Source organism: Nestor notabilis, unplaced genomic scaffold (genome assembly GCF_000696875.1).
Source record: "Nestor notabilis isolate BGI_N333 unplaced genomic scaffold, ASM69687v1 scaffold32291, whole genome shotgun sequence".
In the NCBI taxonomy this organism is placed as follows: Eukaryota; Metazoa; Chordata; class Aves; order Psittaciformes; family Psittacidae; genus Nestor; species Nestor notabilis.
The window spans coordinates 2,790-22,907 of NW_009916572.1; the positions used below are offsets into that span (position 1 = coordinate 2,790).

Here is a 20,118-nt window from a genome sequence, read left to right on the forward strand (position 1 = left end):
TTTATGTGGTAACATCTCTGGGAATTTTTCTTAGGTAAAGACTATATGGTAGACATAAATTTTAGAACAAACAACAATTTCACCCTGGACTGGGAGGCCTTTACTGTCATTCATAGAGCAGAAATTTGATGTCAGCACCAGTATGCGTAGTGGCAATATTAATTTCCTTACACGGGTATTAACTTTTAGGTTGTTTTATGCTTCTTGTGGCAGTTGTCTTGCCTGTATTTAGAGTTAGAGCATCCAGACTCCTGTGGCATATGGTAGTAACAGAACTGAGGGAAAATAAGATTCTCCAAGACAAAACACAAATCTTTTGCGGTTTTGGATTTGCAGGAGATCCGACTGTGGGGAAGAGTGCTTTAGCCCAGATGTTCCGCACTGATGGGGCTCATTTTCAGAAGGACTACACACTGGTAAGCATACAACAGGCTCAAACGTTTTTCCAAGTTGCATAAGAAAACTAATAAGGTCTAGAACAAAATAAATAATATGATTTTAAGTCGAGGCATTCAAGGTGGGTTCTTACAGGATTTCCTTTCTCTTACTCCTTAGATTGTGAAGAGAAACCATTTAATATTCTGTCTTTTCATTATGTGGGTGCTGCTTTTGAAACTTAACGCAGAGTAATTTAGTTAATTTTGTAATTTTCCTAAAAAAAAATGTTTTCACAAGCTTTTGTGGTGTTAGAGAGCTTCCCCCTTTAGGGAGTGCTCTATGAAAAAGCATGGCTGAAGGAGAAAGCTTTTAATTCCAACTATTAAATGTGCATGTGGACAGTGCGCTTATCACTATGCAAACACGAAGATGTGCTGCATAGCCCCAAGATAATTATAATCTACAGAAACTGTTCCCAGATGAAGAGGATACAGTTTGCAGTCTTTCAGTGTGAGAATCAATGGTGATGACTAATCAGAAGCAGGATAAAAATAAAAGTAAATATAAGTAAAGTAAAAAAAGGAAAATATGAGTGTGGAAGAAAAAAACCCCCCACACTAAAAGATGTTTATTCATTGAAATAAAGATGGAAAGCAGAATTTAAGGATAGAAATAGAACAAACAAACAAGCTACAAAGCAAAATGAGATAAAAGGTGGAAGAGGCACAAATAACCTCAGTCCCATATGTTAGCTGATCACATGGTTGGTGCAAAACGTTCTAAGGTGTGCTTTAGAGCAGCAATACGGTAGTGAATGTTGCCCTGCAATTTCAGCTAATACTCTTGGCTGTATGTAAGCAAATCTCTGGATGTTGGTGGTTCTCTGTTTTTCCCCCCCATCTGAGCAAATCTAAGTGGCTTTGACATGTAGGTAGGAGTGTGTTACCAGAGCTGTGAGGAGTATTGCTGAGTTCCCAGAAGTCTATGTTTGATGGGATTGTAATGATTCACGAGAATTGCCTCAATCCAATGCATAGTTGGTATGCAGTCGGACAGGCTTTTAAAAACTCTTCTGATCCTTGTTTCCTGATTCTTTTTGACAGACAACGGGCATAGAACTGTTGGTGAAGGCTGTATCAATTCCAGAGACAACTGATAGCGTGGTGAGTTTTTATGTGACATAAATTGGGTCAGAAAGAGACATCCAGAGCTCAAACCTCACTTCAGTCTCATTCTGATGGGAGATTTCTCTGCGTGTTCGTAAGGCCATTATTTTGCATCAAGAAAATGAGGCTGATCATGTACAATTGCTGATACTCCAGGTTTAGTTTAATCTTAAAAATGTGAGTTTTTCATATTTGTGTACAACATGACAATAGAAACCAAAGTTGTTGGCATTTTTGTTAGGATTCTGTTCTGTCCTTTAGGACACTAAGGTTTAGTTCATGTTTCTTAGAACTACAGGAGCTCTAACTTAATTGTTATTTTTCCTTAATGCCCTATATTCCCACTAGTGGAATGTGGACCACATGTATAATTCTGTTTAAATAGTGCAGGTTAGTCTCCCACTTCACATACTCTGTTTCCAGTAGGGATGGAAACCAGACTTGGGGCTTGAAGGAAACCATTTTAGTGGTTATACATAAAAAATAACTATTTATTTTCTCATACCATCTGAACTGGAGTGTTCTCAGTGCAGGGAATTTGTCCCTTAGGGACATGACACTGCTGTACTGAACAAAATGCAGGAGTTACAAGTTCTGGTATTTACTTTCAAAACTAAAAATGCATTTTCCTGGCAAGAGCCTTCTTTCTGCTTCCGTTTTCAGGAATTTTTCATTTTTGACTCTGCAGGAAAAGATCTATTTTCTGAAGTGCTGGAGAAACTGGTAAGTCTTATGTAACAGTCCTCTTCTTCCAAAGAAGCACTTTTGCTTTGAAGATCTGAACTTCCCAGTCTGGCAGATGTAGCAAACTTTGTCTTCAGTGTAAATGGGAGCAATTACCTCAGTTGCCAATGCATCCTGTTCTTCCTCTCTAAAACTTGTAAAAGTACTAGAATACTTTCCAGAGGAAGGAAAGCAGAAAGTCATTCACTTTTCTTAAATAAATAAATAAAGGGTTGTTTAACTGAGACTCTCTGTGTCCTGTTGGTTGAAGTTATTTTTATTTCTTACAAAAACATCTATTTTGCTGCTACTCCAGTAGTGGGTTTGTTGGGGTTTTTTTGGTGTTACAGAGGTGTATTTGATCCAACAGGACTTACTCTTGTCCTTGAGCATAATACTGCCCTTGTTTCTTTCCTTCATGCATTTGTGTCCTTACCTGTACAGTTCTCCATTGTGTTGTCTCATTTTGAGGGGTAGAACCAATTAATTGATGCAAGGTTGCATAAGATGGCTAAGTCAACCAAATGAGAAAACTAAGAAGGTTCATTGCTGTACAATAGGCAATTCCACTTTTGCCCTTGCACTAGGTCACTGCAAGAGACCCCTCTAGAAGCTGGCTCAGCTTCTCAAACTGGAAGAAAACCTTTCTACTTCTTTTTCTCTAGGATTAATTTTGTGCTTATTCAGCATGCAGAATCAGCTTCCCCAGGGATCAGATGAGTGCCAGCGCTGACACAAGTAAAGGAGCAGGACCGTGCAGACAGGAATGGGGAAAGAGAGCAAGGCCACCTCTCCCACTGCCAGCTATCCATTTAGTCAGCTCCACTGAAATGCGAAACCTCAGCCAGGGCATAGGATTCCTGTTTGTTAGGCTTTTTATTTTTGTCTGAGCATCTGTGTTTGCTGTGTTTACAGACTGGCTGTTGACCACATCAGTTTCATTAAAGTTGACAATGTTCCTTTCTTCCTGTGCAGTGGGAGCAACCCAACGTCCTGTGCCTTGTGTATGATATCACTAATGAGCAATCTTTCAACAACTGTGCCAAGTGGCTGGAAAAGCTGAGGGCTCAAGCAGCTGGAATGCACATCCCAGGTGAGAAAGGGTGTGGTGATTCTTGTTACGTGCTCTCCTCTTCTATGACAGCAGTTTTCCCCCTTGTGATGTGGGGCATGTCTAACTCATTTGATTTTATCAAAAAGCAGATAAGGTATTAATATGTTTCCTTTTTGAGACTTTTTCTAGGTAGTTCTAGACTGTTCTCTGTGCCTCCAACTTTTTCAGCTACTTCTACAAATGTTCCAGCAGTTACTGCTAGCAAGTCAGCATTTCTGGGTGGTTGTTTTTCCTTTGGTTTTTTTGTTTTTATGTAGGTGTTTTAGTGGGGAATAAAACAGACCTAGTTGGTCGTCGAGTTGTGGAACAGAAACAAGCACAGGAGTGGGCTGAGAAACATGGCCTGGAATACTGTGAGATGTCAGTGGTGAGTATCTGCTCTGTTCACCATCTGTGGAAGTGGGTCTTTGTAAAGTTATCTTCTCTCTCAGGTAAAAAAAGATAATTGGGGTCTCCCTTCCACTTGTTTGTCGTCTAACTCACCCTCAATTTTAATGTCTTCTGTGAAGCAGAGCAGAAATAATCAAATGCTTATTCCATCTGTGATTCACAATTTTCTTTATTTCTTTACAGAAGGAGATGAAAAATTTTGAGACCCCTTTCCACATTCTGGCAAAGTCATTCCACCAACTGTACAAAGAGAAAGTGGAAACTTTTCACTCGCTAGCTTGAGGGCCATGACTGGCATGACTTATTTATCTTCTCAGCTTCTTCTAGTGCCCAGAATCCTGCAGGATGGAATACAGACCGAAGAAAAGAGATGAGCTATTTGCTTCTTCATGGTCATCTTCTGGTAATTCAAAATAAACTAGGAATAAGCAAGTGGAAAGGCACTCTTCTGCAGTTGCTACCTCAGCATTCCTTTCATGTCCTCTAACTTGGTTCTGTGCTCACTGAAAGTCTGCTAGGTTGGAGGAGGCGGGGAGTAAAAGGGGAGGGCAGAATGGAAATTACCAGTTCTTTGCTTTGATACTGTCATGTCTCTTCTCTGAACAGACTTCCTGCTGCTACAAGCGAGGATTTAGAGGTTTAGAGAAGGAGAGAGGAAGCTGACAGGATGTTTTTCAACTTAAGCAACCCAACATATGTTGCAGGGCAGGACTGATTTAGCCCTCATGCTTGAAAAGCGTTTTCAGTAGGAAGCCTATGCCCTAAAATCAACACATGGAGATTGAGATGTGTGGGAACTGAGCTGGATTTAGGTGTGTCTCTAGGAGTGCCCAGTGTTTGAGGCCTGTTTTAGCAGCGTTACCCTTATCAGTTGTAGGACTGATATGCTGATGACTAATACGTGCTTGTGACTTCTAGAATCTGGTTCTTTTCTTCAGCGTGGCTCACTTTTCAGTGCCTGGTAGGAACCGTCTTGCATCTGTACCGCTGTCACTTGGTAACGCAGTGCCCTCTGCTGGTCCCGGGTCACAAGATTTCTCAAGAAGCTCTCTCTTGAGGCGAGCAGGACTTTCTGCAGGCATATCCAAATTGGCTGATCTGCAAAATGAGGTCAGATAGTAAGAATCTCTTTTATTCTAAATTCGAGTAGAAAATTTGAAACAAATTCTCTTTTCTTCTTCATGTGTTTTTCATCTTAAGTGGTTTTGTGTCATTTTTCTTTTTGTCAGCTGAACTCGGCAATACCATGCTCTTACTAGGTTCAGACTAGAATGAGAGCCCTCTTTGCTGTTAAGGTTTCCATGCTTGTCCTTGACTTTGGGATTAAAGACCACGATTCTGAATTTGCTACTGGAAACGGTACTAAGGAAATGAAAGGCAGCCCGGCTGAGTTACTCTGATTCATCTGCGTCTGGCTTGAAGTTTTTTATCAGGAAGGGTAAAAGCCTAGAGAGAACTGCTCTTTTGTGGGGAGTACTGATGTTGCACATGTAAGAGTCTATTTGCTAATGCAGTATGTGAAAGCATCCATGGTCAGGTGCTGCCTTGTAACAGCCTAACACTGAGAAGTTCAAAACTGTAACTTTCTTTTCTGCCAGATTATGTTAGCCGCCCTTGGACATGAGAGGCTGAATTTTGTGGGCATAATTACAACAGTGATTTTTCAGGCAGGCTTTTCAGGAATCTGTGTTTGAAGACTTTTATACACGCATTTTATAACCATTTTTATGCCCAGTGCTAGGAAAAGTACATTGGATTGAACATAAGAAATATGACTGCAGATGTTGTAGCAGAGTTTATGAAGCACGTAGAGAATCTGGAGAAGCAGCTGGGCTCATTTCACTGGCAACGGTGTGTTGAGACTGGGAATCAGCTAGGGAGCATGAATACCAACTAAAGAGGTTAAGTAGGAGCTCAGCCCACAACAAAAGAAAATGTGCAAGTTCTTTTGCTAGAAGCCATCTGAAACAATGACAGAACCAGGTGGGAAAGCTCTTGCTTCTTCTAAAAAAGGAAAGACTCCTCCATGGGCTTAGGGTAGCTAGAAGACTCACTCTTTTTTGAATTGGATTAGCATTGCTGGCATTTGTATCTTACATGAGTTGTCTTGTTAACCCTGGGAGGTGTCTGTTGATTTCCATGGGCTGAGTAGAGTCTTGTCTGCAGGTGCTAGTACCTTTGGCTGTTAAGAATATTAAGACTATTAAGAATGAAAGTTATTTTGGATGCGGTGCTGATCTAGTTAAAGAACTAAAGAAGGTTTGATTTGATTTGGTAGCTCATTTCCCCTGGTTCTATTGATGATGTGATAACAACACAAGACAGATACCTTTTCATATTGAAAATAGCATGCCAGGTGTGTATGCCAGCTGTGACGTGGTATATAGAGGGAATGAACGCCTTGGGAATGGGTGATAAAATGAATCCTATGCAGTCTTTAACCAGGGAGTTCAATCTCTCTGCACCAGAAGGACCTCCCATAACTTCAAATAAACAGCCTAAATGCACCAGTAAGATGAAGATTGGTGAATGCTGTTTTATTAAATGAATGCAAAAGCTGGAGGATCTCATTAAGGGAATGCTTGCAGTGGTGATTTGTGATTTATAGGGGAGCTGCTTTTGAGAGGTTAGTGAAGAAAAATGCATCCCATGCAGGGAAAGATGTATTGCCTGAGAGAGGAAATGTATGATCTAATTAGCTAGCAGTAGGGATTCACCCACTGCCCCTTTCCCTCTTCTCATAGGCCATGACTAGAATTAGAAAAGAGGCTGTGTCTAAAGCATGTTTCCCAACTTGCTTTTTACAGGACTATTTCAAACACTAAGTTAATGTCCTTCAAAATGGTATGTTTGACAATAACCATCTCAGTCCTTCCAAATGCATTTTAAAAGCATAATATATTGTCCTTCCTGGCTAATGTACTTTGTAACACCAGCATGATGCAGGTGATGCTTGTTGCTATTTTCCTAGCTATCTTGTAGATACTAGTAGTGAGGAGTGGGTAGAGGACATGGGAGCCAGATATGGGAATGTTATGGAAAACAGCATGCATCTGAAGGAGTTTAGGGTTGCGACTAGGTGGGCAGGATGAGTTAAGAGACTGAAGCCATTGTTAAGCTTCTCTTACTATGTTCAGTAACTGTTGTGGTCACATCTGTAGAGTGAGAATTCATGTTTGCTGCTTATAGCCATAGCATCTCGAATTACAGACACTGTGGAGAACAGTGGGATGAAGGCAGAAAGCCTGTCTACTGACCAGGAAGCTTCTTGTCGTGTTACAGCTCCCCTACTTTGTCCAGCTGTGGTGCTCAGCATGGGTGTTACAACTCCATAGAGACCCAGCTCAACCAGAACTGAGATTTCAAAATAAGTGAGAGGAAACAAACAGGCCTTTAATTGTTTTTTAAGAGATACGTTGTTCTTACTGTTCCTGCTTGCTTGTTTGATTAGACAAAAACATTCTCTTCACCTGGGAGTCCCTCCCTCTTACCTTTCCTTTGGTCCTTGTGGTTCTGCTGCACAGAATCCCTGTTATGCTTGTGCCCTGCTTTACTTAGCTTGATACATCACCGGCTGATTTTTTTATCCTTCTAATTTCTGCATTATCTATTCCCAAGGCTGCAAGACATTCCTTCTTAGAGAGATTAATAGATGAAAGAAAACAGAAGTGGATTTTTTGGTCAAATTGTCTTGGAAGAAAGAACCTTAAGAAGCTGACTTTCTGAAATTTCACTGGAAATTTGTCTGTGCAAAGTTGTCATGTTAAAGATGCTTTAATGGTTTTGTTTTGTCTTGCCAGACATATTCTGCTGTGGAGTGAAATGCAGGATATAAAATTCCAGAAAGATGAGGTTTTATTGTAGGAGTTAATAGGAATTTCAAAGCTGATCATACTGTGATAAGATCTGTTCAGTCTTAACAATAGAGTGGTCACTGCTGTTCATAATAAAGCATTAAGTATACTGAAATGGGGCTGTCAGAACAGTTTCTTCTATAGAGACTTAAAACTTAAGAAAGGCCATCTTTCAGAAAACTGATCTGATAAATGACACCATTTGGACCAGGTTTATTTCTAATATAACTCCAGTGACTTAAAGGGCTGGATTTAGTCTTTTATGCCAATTGGCTCCCCTGGGTAAGCTTCATTTCTTTACCCACTATACGTCTTGGACCGATCTGACCTGATAGCAAAAGACACATGATGTTGTTGAAAATGAAATACTGCCTTGGGGCAGAAGGATAAACTATGTGGCCTCCTGAGGTCCTCCCAGCAATACTTTCTATAATTCTATTAGATTAAGTGGGGAAAGAAGTAGCGTGGAAAGCACAAAACAGGCTAAGTCATAAACTAGCAATTAAATTGGGAGCTGGGCTGGGCTAGGGCAGAACACGTACGATCTATCCCAATTAAGGGCTGTATCTCAAGAGAAACGAGGAGCCTGACGCAGGTGCTGACAGCAGGGAAAACGCTGCGTTTCTGTTCTGGAGAGAGCAACTGCTTTCTACTGGTGCTTACACAGATCCATGGGGGTCCATACCCTGCTCAAGGCTCTGCTCTGCTTTTAATAATGTATCTATAATGTTCAGGTGGCAAATGTTTGCAGTCGTTGTCTCATCTGCCTGTATGAGACCAACAGTGCAATGGCAGAGTATCTCCTAGCAGCAGGAAGACATTCCTATTCTTGACACCTGCGTGATGGGATCCCTTTCTCCCCATGCATTCATTCTCAGTCCTTTTTGTATCTCATATCCAGTTTTTGATAGAGAATATCCACCTCTTCTTGTTCTTAGCAAGTAATTTTTCTGTCTTGCCACTGGTACTCCAGGGAAGCTGGGGCCAAGGGACTTCTAGGACCTTCTGAAGCAGAGGTGGAGTCTGAGAGGGAGCTTTTCAAGGGCTGTGTTGGCCCCCGCAACATCTCTCAGCCTAAGGGCACATCATCTCTCTGCTGCTCTCATCCTATTTCCTCCTCCTGCTGTCATCTTGCCTAGAGAACAATGTCTTCTGTGCCAGTTGCCCTTGGCTCTGCTGACCCGGAACAACAATGCTTGGGGGAGGGAGAAAGAAGATTGCTGCTCGATCTCAACTCTTCTCAGGGCTCTTCAGTTGTTGTGACTCCCCCATCAAAGTCACTGGAGAGATGGGGATGCTGCTCAGCCTAGAGTGTAATTTTCTGGCAGAAGACCCCCAGCTGAGTCCTGGCAGCCCGATCTTGGCTCTTCAGAGCTTGCTGCAGCATAACTTCCACAGACACTGCCTGTTCTTGTTTTGACTTGGAGTTTTGGTGTTGGTTTGTTTTTATTTGTTTGTCTGACTCCTTAGGGGTCTTTCTCTCATTCCTCTGTCACAGCTTCACAGATTTCCTCCCCTACAGCTGTTTGTCAAGAGAAGCCTGGAATCACTCTCTTTCCCAGTCTCTGAGATCAAATCCAAATCTGGCAATGTTGAAAAGGGAAATGTGACAGACCCTACATGTCAAGCTGGGGTCAGGGATGGGGTCACTTTGATGAGTTTCCCTCCAGCCAGATCTGCATCAATTGGAGAAATGTGGAGCCTGTAATCTTTCTGCACAACTACTGGAAAAATATGCAATATGAGGGCTTCAAGTTAGGTATAGTGAGCAGAAAGATACAAAGGCAGAAATTATGAGCTGCTGTGTCCCAAACAGTGGAAAAGCAGGAGCAGTAGGGGAATAGGAATATGTAGGGAAGAGTGGGGTCTGTATCCCTTCGTGAAGAGCCCAAAGGATTTGCTGAGGCAGAGTTGGGGGGTGGGAACACCTGAGGCTTTTCCCAGCTTGTAGAATGATGTATGGAAATAAAGTGGGAGGAAAAGTACTTTTTGCATGAGCCATTGAGGGGAAATGAGGATACAGGGTAGAGCTGGATGACGCTGCAGGTGGGAGGCAGGTAAGAATTAATAACTGAACAGAGATTTTCAGGGCGAAGACCCTGGGGCCAGGGCCAGTTTGGGGAATTCAGAGCCACAAAGAGTAAGGTCAATGGTAGCCATCAGTTTAGGTTCAAGATGTAAGGCCTGCATTAGAACAAGGCAGGTTGAGTTAAAGGTTGCATGACACTGGCGTTCGATAGGGCAGTGGCAAGAATCTGGAATGGTAAGTGTAGGAGTACTATGGGAGATAAGAACAGCAAGCTGTGATACTGTGAGGAGCAGTGGCTGGAGGAACCTTAAAAAATAGAGAGGGTAGGCTAAGGACACTATCAGACTGTTAGAGTGGAAGAGTATGAAGAAGTGTTGGAAGTCCAGATTGAGTACAGTTCTTCAGAGGGGATTTCTGAGTGGAGGGAAATAGACACCTACAGTTGTTAGCCACACGTCTTTGTAGCACTTAAAACACAAATTAGTTCCAGCACTAGCTCTATATTCTTTCACCAGAAAGTGGGGTGATCTATTCTTGTCTAAACCTTTATTTTTGGAGGGGAGGGGGAATGACATAAACTTATGTCTAATTGTGCTGCAGCACCCTGAATACATTACGTTCATCCATTCAGGCAACAGAAAGAGAACCTGCACCTCACCCAAGCAAGCAGAAGTGTCCGCTACCACTTAAGCATTGACATCTTACACTGAAAACTTCACAGTCAGTTCATACAGCAGAAGATATCCCCATAATATCAGTACTTAACCTCAAGCAACAGAAAAATGCAATGTTGTATGAGATCAATGTAAAGCAGATAGAAATAACTCTGTGCATTAATAAAATTACCTACAATAAAAAATGCCTTCCGCTCTGCATGGCAGGAATCTCTTTTCTGTGTTGGTTTCATTTCTCTACTTTTGCTAATTTATTTTGATTCCTGTGAAGCATCACTCTCGGTCTGAGCTGTGCATGGCCACTGTGTGCTATTTCTAGGACTTTTCGTTTTTGTGATGTTTGGTGGCTTCAGTCTGGGGGCCATGAAACTGGAAGTTTTGACATTCAGGTTGCAGCTGAAGCATCAGACGTAAAATCAGCTTGTAAGGACAGCAGAACAGAGTATCTAGGAAAGATGTCTTGCAGGGTTAAGATAATGCTTTTCAGTGCTGTTGTCAGCAGAGAGAGATCAGGCTGCAGTGAATGAATGTGAAAATGTTAGCTGGGGAAGGAGCGTTGGCAGGTTTGGAAACAGGTAGCAAGGTTGGGTAACAACAATATGGGTTTCTTGTAACTGAGGTAAATGCAGAGGAAAGGATTCAGCTGCATTTTCCATGCCTCTTACTTTTTTCCTCCTGACTGTCTCTGCACAGGAAGGTCTTGGAACCATACATCCTCACAACTCTGCTACACCTCCCATGTGAACAGCCCTTCCCATTACCCTAATACTCTTTAGATCCCCCCTGCATGTACTTCTGGGGTTATAAGCTGCTGTCAGAAAAAACCCCCACTGTTTTTTATCCACTACCACCCTCTCCTACCCCTCTCTTCTCCATCTGGTGCTAGGCTAGAGCTTGTGCCTTGTTCAGCTGGCACAAGACTGGACTGGTATAGGAGCAAGAGAGCTGTGCCCATGTTGGATGTGTGTCTATATGGGTGAGGGGCATCTGAGGCAGGCACCCTTTCCTCCTTTTATCAGACCGTGCTCATTTATTATACCATCTGTTTTCCCAGTGCTGGAGATGATGCTGGGGATATGTGACTTGGGGCACTCAGGCAGAAACTGGCCTGCACAAGGCCGGCCATGTGTTTGCCTCCTAGCAATGCAGCGGTCAGCAGCAAATTCTTTGCTGCCGCCTCCTCTCAGTATGGGAGAGAGCAAGTGTGGGCCTGGGTATGTAGGAGACACAAAGAGATGAAATGTGCAAAAGAGGGGGAAGAATGGGAGAGGGACGGGGGTACACGTGTATCAGCTGGAGAGAACTGTGGGAAGGAGGGACAGACAAACAGATGAGCAGAGTGGGGGAGAAGGAAAGAGGAATGGATTGTAGAGAGAGAAGAGTAGAAGAGCTGGGGGGAATGGGCACAGAGAAATGGACTGGTTGGGGGACAGCAAGAGAAAGGCTGTGAAGGAAAGAAAGACAGGCAGATTTGGCAGGTGTGTGATGTGGAGGTAGCTGGATTGTCTGTGGGAAAGACGTTTATCAGCTAGATACTACAGTAATAGGTAAGTGGACAACTACAGAGATGGACCAAAACAGTGTGTGTCTGTGTGTGTATTGGGGGGTGTTTATATAGGCCTGTGTAAGGGGGAGCTGAATGATTGGCAGTAGGAAAGATGAGCCACAAGGAAAGAGGAGAGAGATAAAGGAAAGGAACAAAAGAGCAAGGGTTAGTGATGAACCGTGGGGAAAAGAGAGGCATGGGAAGGCAAGGCAGCCCTTGTAGTGCAAACAAGAAGCGGGATCTGGCAGGGGGAACGGAAGGGGATTCATATGGGAAGAAGGGAAACTAACAGCACTCCTGTGTTTGTGGCTGAGGTTTTCTTACTGAGACCTGAGAGAGAAGGCAGGGCAGAGATCAGAGCACAATTCCTCAGTACTGAACAGAAGCATTTTTATGTATGCAGGGCTCACTGCCAGCACACAGAGAGACCCAGTGGACCCATGAGTGTAAATGCCACTGTGCTAGTGCAGACGGTTTCCTGCCTGCTGAACAGCAATGTTATCCCTGAGCATCTGCAACCTGTGGACTGCCTCTTTCCAGTTTACCTGCTTGACTGCTAGGAGCTGCTTAAGATGATAGCTCAGGCATTTATCTGTCCTTTTCTTACCCCTCCTCTTGCCCTTTTCCTCACAGTATACTCACAATGGAAAAGGAGATGTGGAAAAGCAGTGCTCGGATTCACAGGCACCTTCTTTAATTCTGCGGCCTCATGTCATAGACACCGCCTTGCTTTGCTGCCTGATTCGACCTCCCGCCTTCCCTTTGACCATTTCTTTTCTCTTCTGTTCTCTCCTCTGCCTTTTTTCATCTCCTTTTTTCTCTCTTTCTTCAACTTTCTATCATTTTAAATTTTCACTCTTGCCCGTAACTCCCTCCCCCTTTCTCTGTTGTGTTGTAGACTCCTAGTTTACGTGCCTCCCCTTGTTGTTGCAGCTTATTCCCTCCGGTTGCCCTGTTTCTTTTCTTCTGCACCTTTTTATCTCTCCCCAGTTCCTCAGTCTCCTTCTGTCTGTGCCTGTCTGCCTGATTTCCCTCACTTACTGTCTGTCTCTCTAGAATTGGGTTGTGAATTCTGTTGGCATCAGAGCGGGACAAACTGTAAAACCAAGGTTCCCGGAGGGCCAGGTTGTGATCATTTTATTTTTACAATGTCCTTGGATGTGTAAAGGTGTTTGTTTGAGGGGGAGGAGCAGTGCATGTGCTCCATGTGGGAGAGCAGAGTGCAGGCCAGAACGAATGAAGCTTATAACTAATATAGGTCAGTTGCAGAGAAGAATCCCAGTGGTCTGTGAAACAGAGAAGTGCTTTGTCTCTTCAGACTGGCTACAGGAAAGGTGGCAACTGAGCCACCTTTTTTTTATCCAACAGACACAGGAAACCTGGAAAAGTGTCCTGTCAAAGAATGCAGTAGTGGTTGAGCATGGAAGGACCAGCTCTGCACAGGGGTCTGCTCATCTCCCTGCCACCACCTTAACCTAGGGAATAACCAGACTGAGATTCTCTTCTCCTGTTCTGAGCTGTCTTCTATCATTCATGTTCCTATGTCCTTGTCACACAGGAGGGAGCACGGCAGCTTCCCACTCTGTAACAAGGACGCAGGGATCTCCCTGTGCCCCCTGCCAGATTTGCTCGTTGTGTCAAAGCAGACAACAACAGAGAAAAATAATTAGAGAAGCCTGAAAGAGAACCATACCTCCACATCCTTGGAGGATGGGCTGGAGTGTTTGGCCAGCCTCTGCTGGGGTTGGTGCTGCCAAAGAGACCTACACAGCCAGCAGTGAGGCATCACCAAAGCCCTGAGCTTGATATGGTGGATCTGCACGAGCCAAGTGCACTGCTGGGAATTGCTTTGCTCTGCAGTAGACTCCTCACTTCCCATATTGATTCGCCACCGTGTGAGTAAACTCTGCTTTCAGAACATTCCCAGCAATTTTCATAAATGGTCACTTGCTGCAGTGAATGAATGAATGAATGAATGAAAGTGGCAAATCCTGATGAGCATTTGTCCTTGGGATTTTTTATTTCATTTCTGCTAAGAATTTTGTTGTTATATGAGGTCAAAGTTAATCTGCTTAGATGACATTCAGACAACAAAGCAGACATCCAGACTTTCAGAGGTATTTGGAGCCTCTACATCTCTGCAAAATCAATGTGAGATGCTAACTGCTCAGCACAACTGAAATTCAGGATGGTTCTTCGATGTCTAAACATGGGGTTAGAGCCCTAAATGTAAGTATATGTTTTGCTTTCTTTTTTAAAATAGACCTCTATTCCCAAGACAGAGAATATCACCTCTCTACAATTTTTATCCATGATATACTCTTCCATGCATCTCCAGAGTGCTCGTCTAGCATTTGACTGGCTTAATCTCATGTGTTTAACTTACTTCTTCTATAGGATCATTGGGGATCCTAAACCATTACAATGGCAATGTAAAACCAAATCCTAGGAGTTCATGTAATCGCCCTGTGGACACAATACACCAGCCAGCTTTCTCTGAAACAGTGTCTAAAGTACACGTACATCTCATGGGATGTCTCCCTGACTATGTGGGACTACAGAAAGAAACCCTTCTCTCATTGAAATTAATAGGCTGTTACTGACATCAGAGGGACCTGGTGATCTTGAGTTTTCTAAGACTGCCCACTCACTGACCTCCTGAATAGGTGTTGGGATACATGCTTCTCTTGATTTGTCCCTCTGAATAGCCAGAGTGACTAAATGGCCTATCCCAGAGACTAACCATTTTTCTTGTTTTTCTTAGGATGTTCCTTCAAGAGTCTCTTTTAACCCTGATTTATTACTGAGCAGCAGACAAATTAAAAGTTCACTATTCCTCCCCTGATACCCTAAACTATTTGGCAGTGAAGAGCAAGGGATGTCTTAAAGAAGACAAAAGTGTGTATAGATGGCTTTCAGAAGGGTTACCTGCATCAATATCACTGGACCTAGGAGAGCAAATCTGCCACAGACAGGAAACCCCAGTGATACCTCTGTGGCTCTAAGGACCAGGTGGCAAAAATTCATGCTTGGGCTGGATTGTCACTTTAAATGATGGTACTGAACAGATGAGGCTGCACAGGGTCCTCCTATCTGTCCCCATCTGTGCCCTTTATACTGGAAGAAAGGCTGATACCATGGAATATCGATCAGTGGTGACACGAACCATCCTCACTGTAAGCCTCACCTTTCCCTCAGCATTCATCATTGTACTGATGCTTTCAGGAAGATTCTGAAAATCTTCAGTTCAGAAAAAAACCCCAAGACCTTTCTCTTTCTCACCTTATTCTTTGCAATTCTCTGATTGCTGCTATCTTCACACGAAACAGGCTTTCTGCTACTTTAAAAACCAAACCACAGCGAATGCACATTTCCTCACAGGGGCCTCATGAACCTGTTTGTCAAGGAATTATGATATTTTTAACTTGTGAATTCTGAAGCTGACCAAGAGAAACCATCCCTTCCATGAGAGGCAGATCAGGAGTGACAGTCTATTGTTGTTACAGTCAGTGGATGGATGGACAAAAGCTTTATTGGGAATAAGACAGTTATTTGTGCCCATATTTCATGCACAATGGGCAGTGAGAGCCATTGCTTCTCTAATCCAAGCGTCTGAAGACCCTTTCTCTGTGCTGTGACCTTAGAGCAGATTCTGATTACAAAACATGTGCCATAACTTTTTCACTAACTTTTTGTTTTCTGGAGTATGCTTCTAGGGTTGGATGTATGTGGATGTCAGTGGGAACTATCTGTGCCTGGTTTTGGATATGAATGGGGAGGAAAGAGAGGATTTCCATGAAGGATCTGAGGATACAGCAAAGGAGAAGGGATACCTGTATGCTTGTGAATAAGTTGGTCTCAGATTGGATTTCTATGGTGTGTTTATGGTATGTATGGTGTATGTATGTATTTTCTGTGGTTTATGCAGGAGTAAGGGGGTGTAGAGACATGTATTTATTTATACAGAAGATGGTCCAGCATGAAGGTAGCCTGGGACTATAGGTAGAGTGTAGAAAAATGTGTGTTCTGGAGTAGAAAAGTATGAGGGGCAGCATCTGAGGGAGAGGGATGGTGCCTTTAGTTTAACACAGTTACGCAAATACATGGCAATAGACATGCTGGTGGGAGGGGAATGTTCGCGCAACTTATTTTCTCCCTTAGTCTTATTCAGGAGGTTTGTAGGTATGTGTATCCATATATCCTCACTGAGGATACTTTCCCAAATACTGGAATTCCAGCTAGAGTGACTTGTTAGCAGCCTGCCCTCTGTTAGAGCTAATGGGTTGCAGGCATTGATTTTTATTTTTTTTTCCCTATTGATTAGGAGGCTGCTGTACACACAAACCTCAGCACAGCACGGAAAGAGAAAGGGAGGCAAAACAGTTCACATCCCAGCAATTCATCATGGTGGACAATTCATCCTGGGAACTCCAGTTTTCTCCCACTGTCTCTTTCAAATGAAGAAAGAAGCCTTTCCCTTTTGAAGAAATCAACCTTCTCATGAGATGACACTTTGTTTTTATTCCAACCATCCTTGAGCAGCAAACACTTCAAAGGTTACCACTCAGTGGAATAAAAAGGAGTCTTGCATGAAGAGCATGGGAGTTCTAGCTTCAAGACTCAATCTGGAACAGATTTTGTGGTTATCCATGGGTACTCAACTCATTTATAACAGCACCCAGATCCCACTAAAATCAGTGCAAACACTTTCATTTTGGGGGGCTTTGTGACTATATTCTGAACTTTTCAGCACTTCAGTGCCTCTGTAAACTAATGTACTTTGTAAGAGTGTTATGAGGCTAAATGAGTTGTTTGCACAACATTTAGTTTGGAAGAGGATGTGGGTCAGAAGCTGAGGGAGTTACTTATTGCAGCTTTATAACCTATTACTTGGATCCTGCCAGACTTCCAATCCTGTCTAAAAGGGAGTTTTTAGGCACTCTCAGAGCAGCACCAGCACCACTTTTGCATGGAAACCTACTAATTTTAATTATTAGACCTCTGTGCTCTGTATCTCTCTTCTTTCTTCCTTTCCAGTCACAGTGTTACACTAGAGATGACTCTTCTGTACTATTTGAATATTTGGTGTTTGAACTGTCTTTTATGTTGATCCTCAAGTTATATGAACCTGAAGAAAAGAGGACCATTGAGGCTTTTTCCATCTGTATTTATCTCCCTATTTCTCTCTCATTTAAATCTCTATTATCCCAGCCTGCAATTCGCTGGCAAAACTCCACAAATCTTCTTTCCGTGGTTTACTAGTTTGTTCAATTGGTCTAAGAAAACCACCAGCATGAAGATATGATGTGAATAATGTTTCCTGAGTGCTTTGGGACCCTCAGCTTTGGATGCCAGTGATGACTGCTCTGATCATCCCCTCTGCTTGTCTAACCATACAGACTTTTTTCAACTTTCTCTTTTAATTCTCTTTCTGCATCGGATCTCACTTCTGTCTTCTCTACCCCATTGGCTTTCAGTTCTATAGTCATCACCCTAACCCCAATTTATTTTTCCTAATATGTCCTCTGCTGGTGCATCTGTCTATTAACACCTCTGCTCTGCCTGCAAATACAGCTGCATCAACTCCATCTCTTTTACATCTCATTCCAGCAGCTCCTTCTGAGCTGGCCTCCCCAGGATGAAGATTCCTAGATACCAGTTTCTATACACTATCGCTGTCTGATTTTCTCTTATGTGCCAAAAAGCTCCACTGCAGCACTCAACCCACAAACACTCTAGTCAGCTCCATTACCATCCCATGGAGTTGCTTCCGACTTCGTGCCCTTCATCTCCCTTCCTGCATCTTTCCTGTGCCCCTATTTTTCCTACAGCACTGCCCCTTCTCTCCACAAATAGCAGCACTCTTGGTTTGCCATTGGAAGCAGACTTCCTGTGGCTCCCTGTCTCATCAGCTTCTCATTTCAAGTAATTTAAAATGTAATTTAAAATCTCTCTATTTCCTCCAGACTATTAATTTCTCCCTCCTTACTCTTCTATAGATGTCATTCTGTGTTGCGCTATTCAGTAAGACTGTTGTAAAAACCTGCCACAGTGTTTCTATTCTGTATTCTTGTTTTGGATTATAATTTTTAATGATTCTTTGTAGGAAAGATGAAATCTCAGCACAGCATCTAGCCACAGCACAAGCAGTCACACAGGACATTCTGGCATTTGCACTGCTTTTGTTCCATTCTTCTCCTGTGGCATTTAGAACTGTAGAGGGAATCTTGTGAGTGGCCTAAGAGTATATAAGTAGGGTAGCAGGAAGAGAATTATTTCTGGAAATTGGGAAGTGTGAGGCAGGAAGCCGTGTTCAGTCCTGATCCTGGGACGTGCCGAGCCCTCATAGCTCTCACTCGTCTCAGCCAGAGATTAAAGAACTCACCACCCTGCAAACCTGGCCTTCTTACACCAGCAATTTCTTTTGGGGGATAAAGTGCCTCTCTCCTGTTGTCACTTGAAACCAAACTTGTCAAAGCTGTAGAAATATGTAATAAAGGCAACAGCTCTGAATTGCTTTGAGGGTCTCTGTTTTGGCATCATCCTTGGCATCTGCCTGGATTCTTTAAATGTATAGATATGTAATCCCGACAGTTCAGCAATGTTTTTCTAGTTACAGGTGAAAGCTGTAATTTCTCACAGTGTTGGGGCCCCCTGCAAGCCCAAATCCACAACCCATGCAGTGACTGCTTGCTCCCCCTACTAGTTCCAGTAGACTCAGAAACCAATAGAAGCAAACTCCTCAGCCCAGGGACAACCTCTGTCTGGGCAGCCCCACATCCCCTGACCCAAGGTGGAATTGTAACAATGAAATAAACCCTAAACCTATATGGGCTACACAGGGGAGCCCAAAGTGAAAACACAAAGCACCACCCCTTGTCTCCCTCTCCTCCTTGAATGACTCTGGTGTTTAAGGATGGGATCCTGGAAGCTTTCAGAAAGCCTAAGCCCTCTTTGCTTCCACTCACTCCAGCCAGGCCGCTTGTGTGGCATTACTACAAGAGCCATGCTACACATTTTTGAGAGTACAGAGTAACTGAAGAGCCCTCCTTCCTCAGAGCTATGAGCTCCACAGATTGATGCCTGATGGATTTGAGTGCTGGATTAGCCAGCTGAAGTTTTTCCCTCTTCAGAGTCTTTCAGACTCCTGGCCCAGCTTTTCTACCTTTGAAGAATGAGAAGACTTGAATACTGGGTCAAGTTGGAGGGGAACGACCACCAATACAAAAAGAAAATGGCTTAGAGTCACAATAGTTATTTATTCCTCCCTTATGCCTTCCCTCTTCAAGACCCCTTCCTTCTTTCAGCGGAAATGTCTCAGAAGGTGAGGAGGTGTCCTTGGGAGATCTCTAGCTTCCCCAGCTAAGAACTTCACAGAGCCTCCTCCTCAACGCAGGCCATCCTTTGTAAGGCCATAATCTCCCACCATCACAGGGGTGTTCTCTACATCTCTCTGCCTCTCAAATGAAACAAGGGCAGTGGTTCGGAACCTGTTCACAGCTACCATACTCCATACTCTTGCAGCAGGCTGAGTCCTAAAAATGCACTGGGGCCACCTTCCCCTTGCCCATTCTCAGCTGTTCGGCCACTCCACAAGTGCAGAAAGAGACCCCCAGCTCCTGTGGCAGAAGGCAAAGCCAGGATTCCCCGAGGTGAGGCCGGGCATTCAGTGGTCTCCACCTGCACTGTCTCCTATCACCCCTTCCTTCATCCCTCCTCCTGTCTCCCCAGGGCCATTCTTGCCTGTGATGGTGATCTGTATATGGCTGATGCCAGACACCACGAGTGCGTGCTGCTGAACACCTCCGACTTGGTCTCAGCTGCACAGGCCCTCCAACTGGGGGAGATGATCAATGGTCTGCAGGGCAGCCAATGCCCCTCTGCTGCTAGCTACAGAGCCCTTCATGTGCAGCAGTCCTGGGGCAGGTTGTCCCAAAAAGGCAGTCCCAGTCTGCACCCAGAGAGGAAGAAGGGAAGAGAGGTAGATGGAGTCATGAAATTGCAATGTGGCTGAAGCCCTCCAAGTGGTTCAACTTCCCAGCACCCGTTTCCCTCAGCCTCGCTCCCTGCACAGAATGGCAGTGAACCTACAGCAGCTCTTCTGGCCCCCTTTTCACTGAACAACGAATCCAATCAGAGAGAAACAAAATCGGCAGCATCAAGAATTAGATGATTCCTTTTCTTTATGGTTGTTGCATTAATGAGCAGCTACATGTATAGAACCAGGAGGTGACTAATGTAATT

General features: G+C 43.6%; 1 protein-coding gene across 1 annotated transcript; it reads left to right on the forward strand.

The window, feature by feature from the left end:
* Positions 1-336: 336 nt before the first annotated feature.
* IFT27 (intraflagellar transport 27) lies at positions 337-4,214 on the forward strand. Its single transcript, XM_010024642.1, has 6 exons — positions 337-416; positions 1,482-1,541; positions 2,208-2,267; positions 3,243-3,360; positions 3,639-3,748; positions 3,955-4,214. The coding sequence occupies exons 1-6, from the start codon at positions 372-374 to the stop codon at positions 4,051-4,053; spliced, it is 492 nt and encodes a 163-aa protein (XP_010022944.1). The 5' UTR covers positions 337-371; the 3' UTR covers positions 4,054-4,214.
* Positions 4,215-20,118: the final 15,904 nt, after the last annotated feature.